Below are 12,217 nucleotides of genomic sequence, written 5' to 3' on the forward strand. Positions count from 1 at the left end.
TACTCGATACTCGAGTAGTTGATGGTTCGAGTAATTGGAGACTCTACTAAGTACTTTAAATAAAAATTCAAATACAATAGTAATTAGACTAGAAAAGTTTTGTTATTAAAAATTTTAAATAAGACATGTAATATTTTCATTTTCATAACATCCAGTTATGAATTATTTTAGAGCTAATAATATTATAGGATAAATAGTACGTATTTTTTATTAACAACGTGTGTTAGGGATATTTTTATAAACAAGTTAGAAAAGTTTTCTCTGAGTGGCTAGTTGCTGTGAGAAAGGAGAAAGAAGGAAATATTTATTATAAGGATTGCTTCTTATACAAATAAACATATTGCATTCTAATAAAAAAAGTTGTTGATATTAAAAAAAAATAAAATTAAACTGACATGTATTGCTATTGAACAACATTTATAAACATATATAATTTTTTCTAATATTCTCACATTAATCTATAAAATTGTTTTAAATTTTAATCAACAACATTTTTATATATTAATTTATTTCATTTTAAATATATTTAAAAAGAATATGCAAAAATATATATTTCAGTTAGTCAAAAGTTTATATTAAGTACCATTTAATGTGTAAAAAAATCCAATTTCAAATAAAACAATTTAACTGTATATCAAAAAGTATTCGAACACAATAAAATAAATTATTTTTTGCAAATATCGAAGTTATGCATAAAATAAAATTAGTATAATTATTGTGAATATTACATAATTAAGTATGAAAAAGAGAAGCAAATCCCTTTGTTTCCTTTTTACACGGTTTGCACCCTGATGAAGCGGCACATGGGTTGTTGGTTTTATATGCCCTATAAAAGTAATTGCAGCCGGTTCAACTGCCGCATCAGATAGCATACAAGAATTTAATATAGCATTCTATCCGGGTGCTCACTGCGCTATTCCTTTGAAAGATAAAAAGAAACAGTGACGAGGATATGCAGTATTGAAAAATAAAAATTATTTTACGTAATTTATGGAAAGATACGCTGTATGTTGACGACATTAGACATTATCTTTCGCAAGCGAAAAAACAATCTGATTGGCGGCCCGACAAAACCATGTTGTCAAAAGCACGTAATAAAAAGAGCACAACGACAAAAACGTGCTGGAAAAAGACACGCAAACAATTAAAAGTCTAAGTATTCAATAAAAAAAGGTATCTCTAAGTAATAGTTTTATTAGCTTGTTTATAATAATTTTATAAACAAGCTAATAAAAATATTACTTAGAGATACTTTTCATGGATTATGCTTAAATTACATATTACGCGCTATCTAAACAATTTAAATTTGAAGTTATATTAATAGATACTTCTTTATATTAGCAAATTAAAATCTATAATATATTAATATACGGGCTAAGCATTATAATAATGTTATATAACGCCGCGTGGTGCCGGTAAATGTAGTGGAAATAATATATTTTCCTTAATTAATACTGTATTAACGTAAATGATTATTACGAAATGCTTGTGTTGAGAGTATTAAGTTTTAATAATATGTTAGGTCTACTACATATTATATATAAACATTACATATATGAAAAATTAGTTATTATTTTTTTAATAAAACATAGTGTGAACTTATAAATTAAAAATGATATTCTGTTTTTTTTTATTTACATATAAAAAATATTTGCGTTAAGCGTCTTTTATATTTTCGTTTGATCTTTAGTGCTCATATAAATAACAAAAAAATGTTGTTGGTATTACAGATACTCTTTGAGTGGCATTAAATATAATAAATATTATGTAGCAAATTTATTATTCTAAAAAAAAATGACATAAGAAAATATTCAATACGTTATACATTTTCTTTTATTTTAGAATATAGTGCATATGTTAGTTATAGAAAGTCATTATATAGGTAATTTTTAAAGAAAAACTAAACTTTCCAAAGACACCCATTTGATTTGTAAGAACAGAGAATAAGTAAAATTGTAAAGTTTCACGTTAATCATGTTAATATAGCTATTCATATTTGAGTGATGTTCAAGATTATGATGTAATACGTTTCAGCTTTAATTAGTTGGCATCCTTCTAGGCGCTATAACCGGTCGTCGGTTTTAACCTTAATTGGTACAACCATACATGAATAAATCGGAATGCAGTACAGAAAGAATGCACATACTATACTTGTTACAGTATATATTTAACTATTAATCGAAAAATCGTTTGAAATACATTAAATTTTATCTTAGATTTGCGTTTGAATAAAAAAGACAAATATATGTAGAGTTTCATCTAAGCATGAATAGGATAGTATACAGGAAGCTTATATAATGTAAATAATGGTTTTATTCATTATAAATATTTATAAAAAAATAAATGGAGAGGTTTTAGGTATTGTTGTAATGGGATTAAAAGATGTTTATGTATTAAATAAGTTCCTAAAAAGTTCATTAAAAAAATTTTAATTTTTTTATTTGAATTTATTTTTAATTAATAAAATATCAAGAGCTATGTATTTTTACTAACATACATTCAGAAAATAATTCCGAGGTATAAGTCAGTTAATTTTCAACAAGTAAAGTATAATTCTATCGTTACCTATATTAGAAGCGTTTCGTGAAAGATAGTTATAAAGTTAAATAAGTGATATTTAAAATAAAAACAAATTTTCCAGTTCTACGCTTCATAATTTAAATTTTCTAAGTAATCAAGAAATAGTAGATACATTGAACTCATTTTATTTACCTGATTGCATTAAACAACAAATCGCCACAACTGAACTATTACTTGGACTATCGCTCTTTCTGAGAATATGTGAGAGCTTAATCTGAATCAAGTTAAGCTAGCACCGAATCGATAGCAACAACTTAAAAGTTTCAGAAAACAGTTAATTAAATATCGAAGATCGATCTTTGACATGACTAACCGCACGTATCCTCATCGTAACATATATCTATTGCATAAATTATACAGCCATGTTGTTACTGTTTTAAATATGATGATATTTTTAAGACTACTCGCTATTTTAACTATGTAAGATTTTCATAGCACATGCAATTAAATTGCTTTATTAAACAATTTTTATTTTTTTTCTTAAATTAACATTTAATCAAAGTTTATACCTAAAAACATTTTTGAGAGTCACAATATTTCAGCGTGTAAAAATGTGTGTTATTGACAGCAATTAAAATTATAAATTATATATGCTATATAGATGAAATATCATAATCCGCTTACATAGTCCATAGCTAAAATCACGTTTGTGTTTGATTCTCCTAGCATAATTTACTTTTTACTTATAAAAAAATACGCTACTCAATATATATATAAACATATAAAGATAAACAACAATTTTTTTATATTTTTTAGAATAAACAATTACGTTATATGTTTTAATTTCAGTTTCGAAAAAATCAAACACACTGTAATTTTTCATTTCGTCGTGATTCGCATTAAATATGCATATCCTCAGCTTTTAGGTTAAATTATGGAAATTTATGATAGGCCTACTGTAACATTAATAACATCTTCGTCGGGGCGTCAACTTGATAAATTAATATATGGCCGCCGAGAACTTTGCCAAAAAAGAAAATACATAAAAAATACGAATATCTTTTTACTGGGGGCCTGCGTTTCAGCGGTGGGGTCAACTCGACCCCACACGGCAATACAATTATGACAAATTTGCATTTACCTGGAGCGCCATCGACGGCCGGGAAATTAATTTGAGCGGAATGATGAATATTCAATAACACTTTGGCATGGAGATTCCAAAAGATACGTAATGAATTCTGCCTGGGACCGAAATAGGGAGCTTTTTGAGTCAGTGTATGGCCAACGAATACTTTTATTATGGCAGTGAAATGAGCTATCACTTAAATTTGTTTCTTCAAAACAAAGCTGGGGAAGTCTTAATAAATACCATCCTAACTATCACAATAAATTATTCAAAATATCATAATTTATATTTCTACTGTAAGTCTTAGGGTTTAAAATATTTAACAATAAACATATTATTTTACAAGTAATTGCGTTTTAATTAATCTAAAGGTCAACAGGTGGTTCTAACAAATAAGCATTTTAAATATTTGTTGTATACTATAATTAATAATTCCAGAGATATAAGATTGAAAATATTTTCACGATCTCATGTGTATTTTTTAGAAAAGTTATGTTTTCATTAGTTTACAAATAATTACACATACTAGACTAGTTAAAATGTATTGAACAACTTATTTTTAATTTTACTGGTCAATATTAGTAAAACTGTATTCACTATATTTTAGTCATACCCGGTAATGGGTCGCCCCGCAACTATGTTATGAAAATATAATTTAACTGATAGATGCTAGTAAAATTATATGCTGTTCTAAACTGTCGTTGGAACTCAATTCGACAGTTGTGAATAAATGTTCTAAAATTAACTATACTAAGTTTTAGGTCTTACAATACGTGGAAGGTCGCTAACTGAACCCTTGGTTTCAAAACGACTAATCAAACGCTTAATTATTTATTCGCATCGAAAAGGCGACGATATGCACGATGAATTAAAATTATGGATTGGTGATTTTGATAATAAAATTTTACTATTTGCATTCGCTGTGCAATCGAGTACATATCCATTGTCAATCATCAAAATCTTTTTTTATAAAAATCTGTAACAAATAATTGATTTTTAATGAAAATATTGAATATTGTAGCCCTTTCGAGACTTGGCCCATTCTGTATAGTATTAAATAATATTTTGGGTTTATTAATTAAATAATGAAAGGCTTATAAAGTGCTTTTTAAATAAATTATTTTGGCAAAAAAAAAATGGTATACAAATAGTGACACCATGCTGTAAAAAACGATTAATGTGATATTTGTTTAATTAGGCGGATAAAAAGAAAAAACATTTTTTTAAATGCTCCAAATCAACCAAATTTCGTTTCACACCAAACGCATGATTTATTGACTTACATCTAGAACCTCTGCCACGGCCCATGCAGTATGCCTAAATTGATTTTTGGAGTGCATGCGTGTCGTTAAAAATTTTGCTTGTTTACTTTATAATTTAAGGAAGCGATAAAAAATTAACGTGAATACTATGCATTCGTTTTATTAAAAATTGTTTTATATGCACTGATTTACGGGATATTTACTTGAACGTATCTACCTCGAATTTGATAAATTTTAGTGATTTTAAATCACTAAAATTGATCAACAAATTAAGAAATTGTAAGGATGTTGATTTTTTTAAGTTTTTTAACCCTAAGGGGTGTGACTTTGCAGTCAGTAAGACGTCGTTGGAAACTGGTCATCATTTTTTAGTTAATATTGCATATATTGCAGCAAACTATGGTGAGCATCGTTATTCTCCGAGTGGTGGTGAAGAAGCTGGCGGAGAGATTATGTGCAGTGGATCGTCTTCAGAGATCTTGTAATTGTGGCCGTGATAGTGTAGTGGAGGTTGGTTCCTTTCTGCTGCTGTGCTTATATGGTGGAGGCCCTCTTTGGCCTCAAGTCGTTTCTGCTCTCGGGACGTGTTTGATCTATCCTTAATGGAGACTAGCCTTAAGTATAAAGGATTGGAAAGATCGTTAATGAATCACAACCATGCAGCGAGCATCCAGCCAATTCTTGAGCTCGTTTCTTTAATCAATGAAATAAGTATATGCCTTTAGAAAGTGATATTTGTTTAATGGACATTCTTCCGAGGTCGAATAGTGCAATAGGAATATTGTCGCTTCACAGGGCTTTTTGCATTTGAGTGATATATTGTTTTTGTGTCCGTTTCGCAACAAAGAATCAGGTAAGAATTCTGTGATTTTCATGTAAAATCCTTTTTTTCTGGACGTGTGGTCCCGTCGTTTACATTCTATTGTCTAGTTCAGGGGTCGGCAAAGTGCGGCTCCGGAGCCGCATGCGGCTCTTTGGCTCCTTGAGTGCGGCTCTGGCACAAATATCCACGGTCCCGGGCGCCAATTCTGGTAGAGTGTCCTTTCCATGCAACGTTGAATGTGTGCGTGAGCGTTGACGTAGTACCTCTTTCATCCGGCAGGGGCGCAGCGCAGCGTAGTAGTATGGCAGCTGTCAATCTGCGTATTTGGCGGCTACAGACGGGGCCAAAAGTATGACCGGCGTCAGAAAAGGGCTTGTTGTCATTTTGAAATAAAAATTAATCGCGAGATATTGGTTTATCATTGCATTATTCACCAAGAAACGCTTTATGCGCAGACATTTCCGGAAGAAATTAGTAAAGTTGGGATTAATGATCACGACCATTAACTCCATTGTAGCTAAAGCTCTGAATCATCGTCAATTCAAAGAATTTTTAGTTGAAATGGAGAGTGAGTACGCTGATCTTCTGCTTCATAACAAGGTTCGATGGTTATCAAGAGGGAACGTTTTAAAACGTTTCGCGTTTTAAAACGTTCAATAGGGATATTGAACGTTTATTAAAATATATGAACGTTTCAATAGGGATATTGCCAGAAATTTATCCTTGAAAAGGGTGTTCACTATCCATAACTTACAGTGGATCCAAAACTTTCATTTCATGATAGACGTTACGTCTCATCTAAATCAGCTTAACCGTAAACTACAAGGGAAAGGAAACACAATTTTTTCGATGTTAGAAGAAGTCATTTCATTCGAAAACAAATTATCCCTTTTTGCTCAAGATTTTGAAAGGGAAATTGTTTCACTTTCCTAGCCTGCTGAAGCATCGCCAAGAAAATAATTCCTCTATTAACAAAGAGCATTTAAAAACAACAATCTTAAATATGAGGGAAGCATTTCTCAGCAAGTTTCAGGAGTTTAAAAACAGCAAAGCGACCTTAGCATTCGTCAAAAATCCTCTTAATGCTACATTGAAATTGAAATTTTCTCTTTTGGCATTAACATTGGTTACTTTGAAATACAATTGCAGGATTTAAAAAACAAGGAAATATGGAGCTCCAAATTTCAACGTCTTTGTATTGATTTGAAAATATTGGAGAAGAACGAATGTGATCTTAGTTCACAACACAAGTGGTCTGCTTTGAAAGACCTGGAGAATGAAGACATGATCATTTTCAACGTCTGGAATAGTATTCCTGACTCTTACGATCAGCTGAAAAAACTTGCGTTTGCTGTTCTTTCCCTTTTTGGTTCTACATATTCATGCGAACAATCCTTTTTAAGCATGAACTTTATCAAGAGTAAACTGAGAAGTCGTTTTATTGACGAGAACTTGGAATCATGCCTGAAATTAAAAACAACAACATATAAACTTGACTTACTGAAACTTTCCAAGGAGATGCAAGGACATTGTTCGCATTAAGTGTTTGTCAGTCATTGTCATGGTTTAAATTTATGGATACCTTACTTTCATATCATAGTTTATCGACGAATAAATCTTTATTAAGTGTGAAATCAAGTTTTATTCAGTGTACCCGTAATTTAATGAAGATCTAAAATTATAATAAAGGTTTACTAAATTAAAAAACAGATTTGGCTCTTAGAACTATTTTGAATCGTTGTAGTGTACATATTTGGCTCTTCGGCCAATAAGTTTGCCGACCACTGGTCTAGTTCATCCTTATTATTACGGATCATTATCCTTGGTAATGGTAATTACTGCACGAGTTTCAAGAAAAGTATCTATATAAACTGTAATGGAGGCATACAATTTTATTTCCATTAACATTTTATTATGCATTTGATTTGGGATATATAAGATTTCAGCTCAAACATGCATCTTGATCAGTTTCGTTCACTTCTATCGTCCAATTTGGTTTTTTTTTTTTTTTAAATGTTTATTTCAAAAATAATTTAGTTTTATACAAGTTATAAATTACATGTTTCTGGCTTTTAGCCATTATCATGTTTACAAGCGAAATTACAATAGTTTAAATAAAAATAGAGGCAACAATATGCAATATTTAATAAGTAAAATTTAAGGAGAAAATACTAAAACCTTTATACAATAAGAAAAAGAAAATAAAATAAATAAAATATAAGATACATAATTAAAAATAACACTTACGAACTGGGGCTATTGAAGTCGTGGTTACAGATTTGCTATCAAAGCATTATGTGCTTAGGCATTTTATGTTTATACTTGAAATTTAGTGTGACTTTGTCATAGTTACCAATTTTTGCAATTAATTTATTATTATGTTCACGCGAGATATTTTTGTAATAATTTATCGTATTATTAATAATGTGATTTTTAATTGTAGGTATAGAATATCGAGTGTGGAGTTTCTTTAAATTAGTATAATATGGGGTGTTATAAATTATTTTTACAGCTTTATTTTGAATTACTTGTAACTTATTAAAATTATTTTTACACGTATTACTCCACACTGGGCAAGCGTATGTTAATATCGGTCGTATTAATTGTTTATATAATAAAATTTTGTTTTTAATCGTCAACGCGCTTTTTCTGTTAAAAATGGGTCTCAGAGCTGAAATGGCGGCAAGCCCTTTAGACCGTACTTCTTTTATATGCTTTGTATATTTTAATTTAGAATCTAAGTGAAGACCCAGATACCTAACACTCGTTTTCCATTCAATGTTTTTGCCCTGCTCGGTTTTTAAAGGCGGAGGCAACGGTTGCCGGCGCATCGTAAAAATGATTGCCTCAGTTTTATCGTCGTTTATTTTTATTTTCCACTTTTTTAAATGTTTATTTAAGTTATGCAAAGATTTTTGTAGTTTTGTTGCTATTGGTTTAAGACCATATGAACTAGTTAAAACGGCCGTATCGTCCGCGTAAATAGAGAGACTGGTGTTTTTTAAAATTGGAATATCGTTTGTATATATTATATAAAGATACGGCCCAAGTATGCTCCCCTGAGGAACCCCGGCTGGTATTTTACGCGGTGTCGAATTATCGTTATTTAAGGAGACGACATAGCTTCGATCTTGGAGGTATGATCGGATAATTTGTATCAGATAGTGTGGGGTTTTGTACCTATCTAGTTTGTATACTAGCCCTTCATGCCACACAGTATCAAATGCCTTCTCTACGTCTAACATTAAAAATCCTGTGCTTTTTTTCCTGTTAAAATTCGCAGAAATGTGCTCCGTGAGTCTATTAAGTTGATGCGTTGTTGAGTGTCCTTCGCGGAAGCCAAATTGTTCGTCAATGATTTTACTATTTAGACACTCTTTTAAACGTGATAAGATAATCTTTTCAAATAATTTACTTAGGGACGGTAGTAAGCTAATCGGTCGGTAATTTAATGGGATGCTATCAGCTTTACCGGGTTTTTTTATCGGAATTATTTTTGCAACTTTCCAAATACCTGGAAAATACCCAATAGATAAGCAAAAGTTAAATATGTTAGTTAGGAAATGAAAGCATTTAAATGGAAAGTTTTTTATTAAGATGTTATCTAATCGGTCAATTCCCGGAGCTTTATTATTTTTAAGTGATTTTGCAATGTTATAAATTTCGAACGGGGTAATTTCGTTAATAGTTTTCTTATCTATTCTAGTTTTATCAAGTCTTTGAATTGAACGATCAACTTTACTCTGGGTTTTTAGATGCGTATAATTTTGCGTTAGCACATAGGATGTAGAGAATGCATTAGCTAATACCTCAGTTTTTTGTATGTTCGAGGTTACTATGTCGTCTCCATTTTTTAACGGCGGAATGTCTGAATATTTATTTTTAATTGATTTAGTGATTTTCCATAATGAGTTATCTGCTGGATTTAGTTTTTTCAGTTTACGCGACCATGAATCATTTTTAATTATTTGGATTTTTACGCGGATATCACTGGTTAATTTATTTAATAAAGTTTTAAGCTGGGGTGATCTATTTTTTTGCCATTGCTTTTTAATTCTGTTTTTGATTTTTATATATTCGATAATTTCTGGAGTTAATTTTACTTTATTTGGTATATTTTTACGCGTCGGTATAAATGATAGTTTACCCTGCTCGATTAAATTTGTAAAAAAATTAATATCATCGTCAATTTGCCTGGTGTTTTGTAAAGTGTATATCTGTGGAGCGCCGTGTAGACGACATTCAATGAAACTTCTAAAACCTTTCCAGTCAGCTCTTCCGTAGTCAAAAAATATTTCAGGGATGACCTCAACATCGCCTTCCAGAGCAAAAAACACAGGAAGATGATCCGAAGATAGAGCTTGGATGCAGTGCATCCCCGAAATTGGCGTAAAACCTTTGACTAATGCGAAATCAAGAGTTGATGGAGACATGTTATTAAAAGGATAGTGTGTGTGTGAATTTGGAAAGTGAATATCCGTGTCAGTATCGTGCAAGTAGTTAAAGAGCATGGTACCGGATCGATTGGTACTAGAACAATTCCAGTGCGAGTGCCTGGCGTTGAAATCTCCGCTTAATATAACAGAGCTTCCAAGTCCAAGCACAGCATCTAGATCACTCTGCAACAATTCGTCTCCGGGTGAGTTGTATGCGGCAGCAATTGTGATGATTTTATTATTATTATTGATTTGGATCGCGACAGATTCTAAGTTAATTACGTCGGGATTTATACGCGCGTGTTTTATAGATTTTTTAATAAAAATCGCAACCCCGCCACCTGGCCTTGAGAGTCGGTCTCTCCGGAGGCAAACAAAGTTCGGCAAAGATATTTTAACGTGAGGTTTAAGATACGTCTCGGTAACTATGATAATGTCAATTTTATACTCACTGATCAATAGCTCCAGCTCGCCAGTTTTGTGTCGAATTCCACGTGAATTCCACGTTAGCAAATTCAATTTCTTCTTAGAAGAGGACATCAAGGTACTCTACCATCATGATGGCTATCTCCATTTTGCTCGCACACTTGCCAGCTTTGACCCGAATCTCCTGAAGTACGAGGAGCATCTTCCGTAGATCCGAGGACGACATGGGGGCATCCTCTGCGCCGGTGTTTGGTGCTGCTGTCGGCTCTGGTTGTGATCTTTGAGCCTGTTTGAGATTAGCGGCCGCAGCTGAGAAGTTCTTAGCCGGTTGGGATGGTCGGAGTGCGGGAAAATGCTCCTGAACTAAGTTAAATGTCGGGCCAGGTGCAGCCGGGGCGACAGCCGCGACGGTAGCTGGCCTTTGATGTCTCCTCTGAGTCTGGACAAGATACTCCTTCCTGCGAGGGCAGTCCTTGAAGTTGGCCGGATGATCTCCTTCGCATCCGATGCATTTCGCTGGTGTCTCACGATCCGTTTTCGAGCAGTCAGCGGTTGCGTGGCTGCCGGTACATTTGACGCATCGTGGGGTTCGGTGGCAGTTTTTGGCTGCGTGTCCATAAAGCTGACATCTGAAACATTGGGTTAAATGTCCATTGTTACGCTTATACCTTTCCAGAATGGCCTTGGCGAAACAAACGTACCGGATGTTTTTGATTGCAGCTGTCTTGGTATCCGAAGAGAACTGAACCAGGTAGAGGCGAGAACCTCCTAGTACCTCCGTCTTTGTCTTCATTGTCGTCACTTTGACGACATTGAGTCCTTGCCTTTGGAGGTCAGCAGCTATGTCTTGAGTTGGAACTTCTGGTAGTCCTTTCAGGACAGACTTTACTGTCTTGTCCTCGTCAGTGGTGAAGGTATGAAATGGGCGATGCCCCCTCAATCCTTCCATTAGTAAGGCTCGTTGCTCGAGCGAAGAACACTGGACGGACACGTTGCCTTTTCCAGTGTAACGCAACGTGAAGTTGCTGGATTTGGTGACGGATTTAATAAGGTCCGTCGTTTGAAGATGTGAGCCCGTGACCTCCATAATCACAGGCGGAACTCTGCTTGATTTGCTTCCTAATACCTCGGGAAGCTTTTCGAACCTGTTTTGGCTCGGGGTTGGTCCGGGGCTCCTGGACTCAGTGGATGGTCTGGCAGTTTTTTTCGGAAGTTGCCATTCCGAATCTTGACTGGGGTTAAGGAACGCCTTAATCGTCCCCACAGAACGCTTACGCGTCTGCGCCTTTTTCATGGCGCTGTTGTTTGGTAGGCAGTGAGCAAAATTGTTCAGCGGCGCAGCTGGCAGGTCCGAGTGTGTACAGCAGCGCGGTCTACGCACAGAGCACGAGGTGCGTCCGTACACCGCGAAGGCACAAAGCGGAATCGTCCAATTTGGTTCAACCATGCTGTTACTTAAGGTGTCCAAGAAAGTAACTCGATATTTAAGACAAACTTAAAGATCTTAAGACGCACAACGGCAAATAAATATATAGCACGTTTCATGATATACATATATTCATTGCATAAATTTTACGGCCGTATTTAAACTGTTGTAACAATAAAAGTAATTAGTATACCTTCA

General features: G+C 33.4%; 1 protein-coding gene across 1 annotated transcript; it reads right to left on the reverse strand.

Moving 5' to 3' along the window:
* Positions 1 to 10,621: 10,621 nt before the first annotated feature.
* LOC148236865 (uncharacterized) lies at positions 10,622 to 12,011 on the reverse strand. The gene is made up of 2 exons (XM_088182352.1): positions 11,295 to 12,011; positions 10,622 to 11,222 (listed from the first exon to the last, which is right to left on the reverse strand). Exons 1-2 carry the CDS (start codon positions 11,885 to 11,887, stop codon positions 10,694 to 10,696), a joined length of 1,122 nt encoding a protein of 373 aa, XP_088038478.1. The 5' UTR covers positions 11,888 to 12,011; the 3' UTR covers positions 10,622 to 10,693.
* Between the last annotated feature and the right edge of the window lie 206 nt (positions 12,012 to 12,217).

This window comes from Plectrocnemia conspersa, unplaced genomic scaffold, assembly GCF_051122295.1.
Source record: "Plectrocnemia conspersa isolate PC_06_02 unplaced genomic scaffold, ASM5112229v1 ptg000003l, whole genome shotgun sequence".
Lineage (NCBI taxonomy): Eukaryota > Metazoa > Arthropoda > Insecta > Trichoptera > Polycentropodidae > Plectrocnemia > Plectrocnemia conspersa.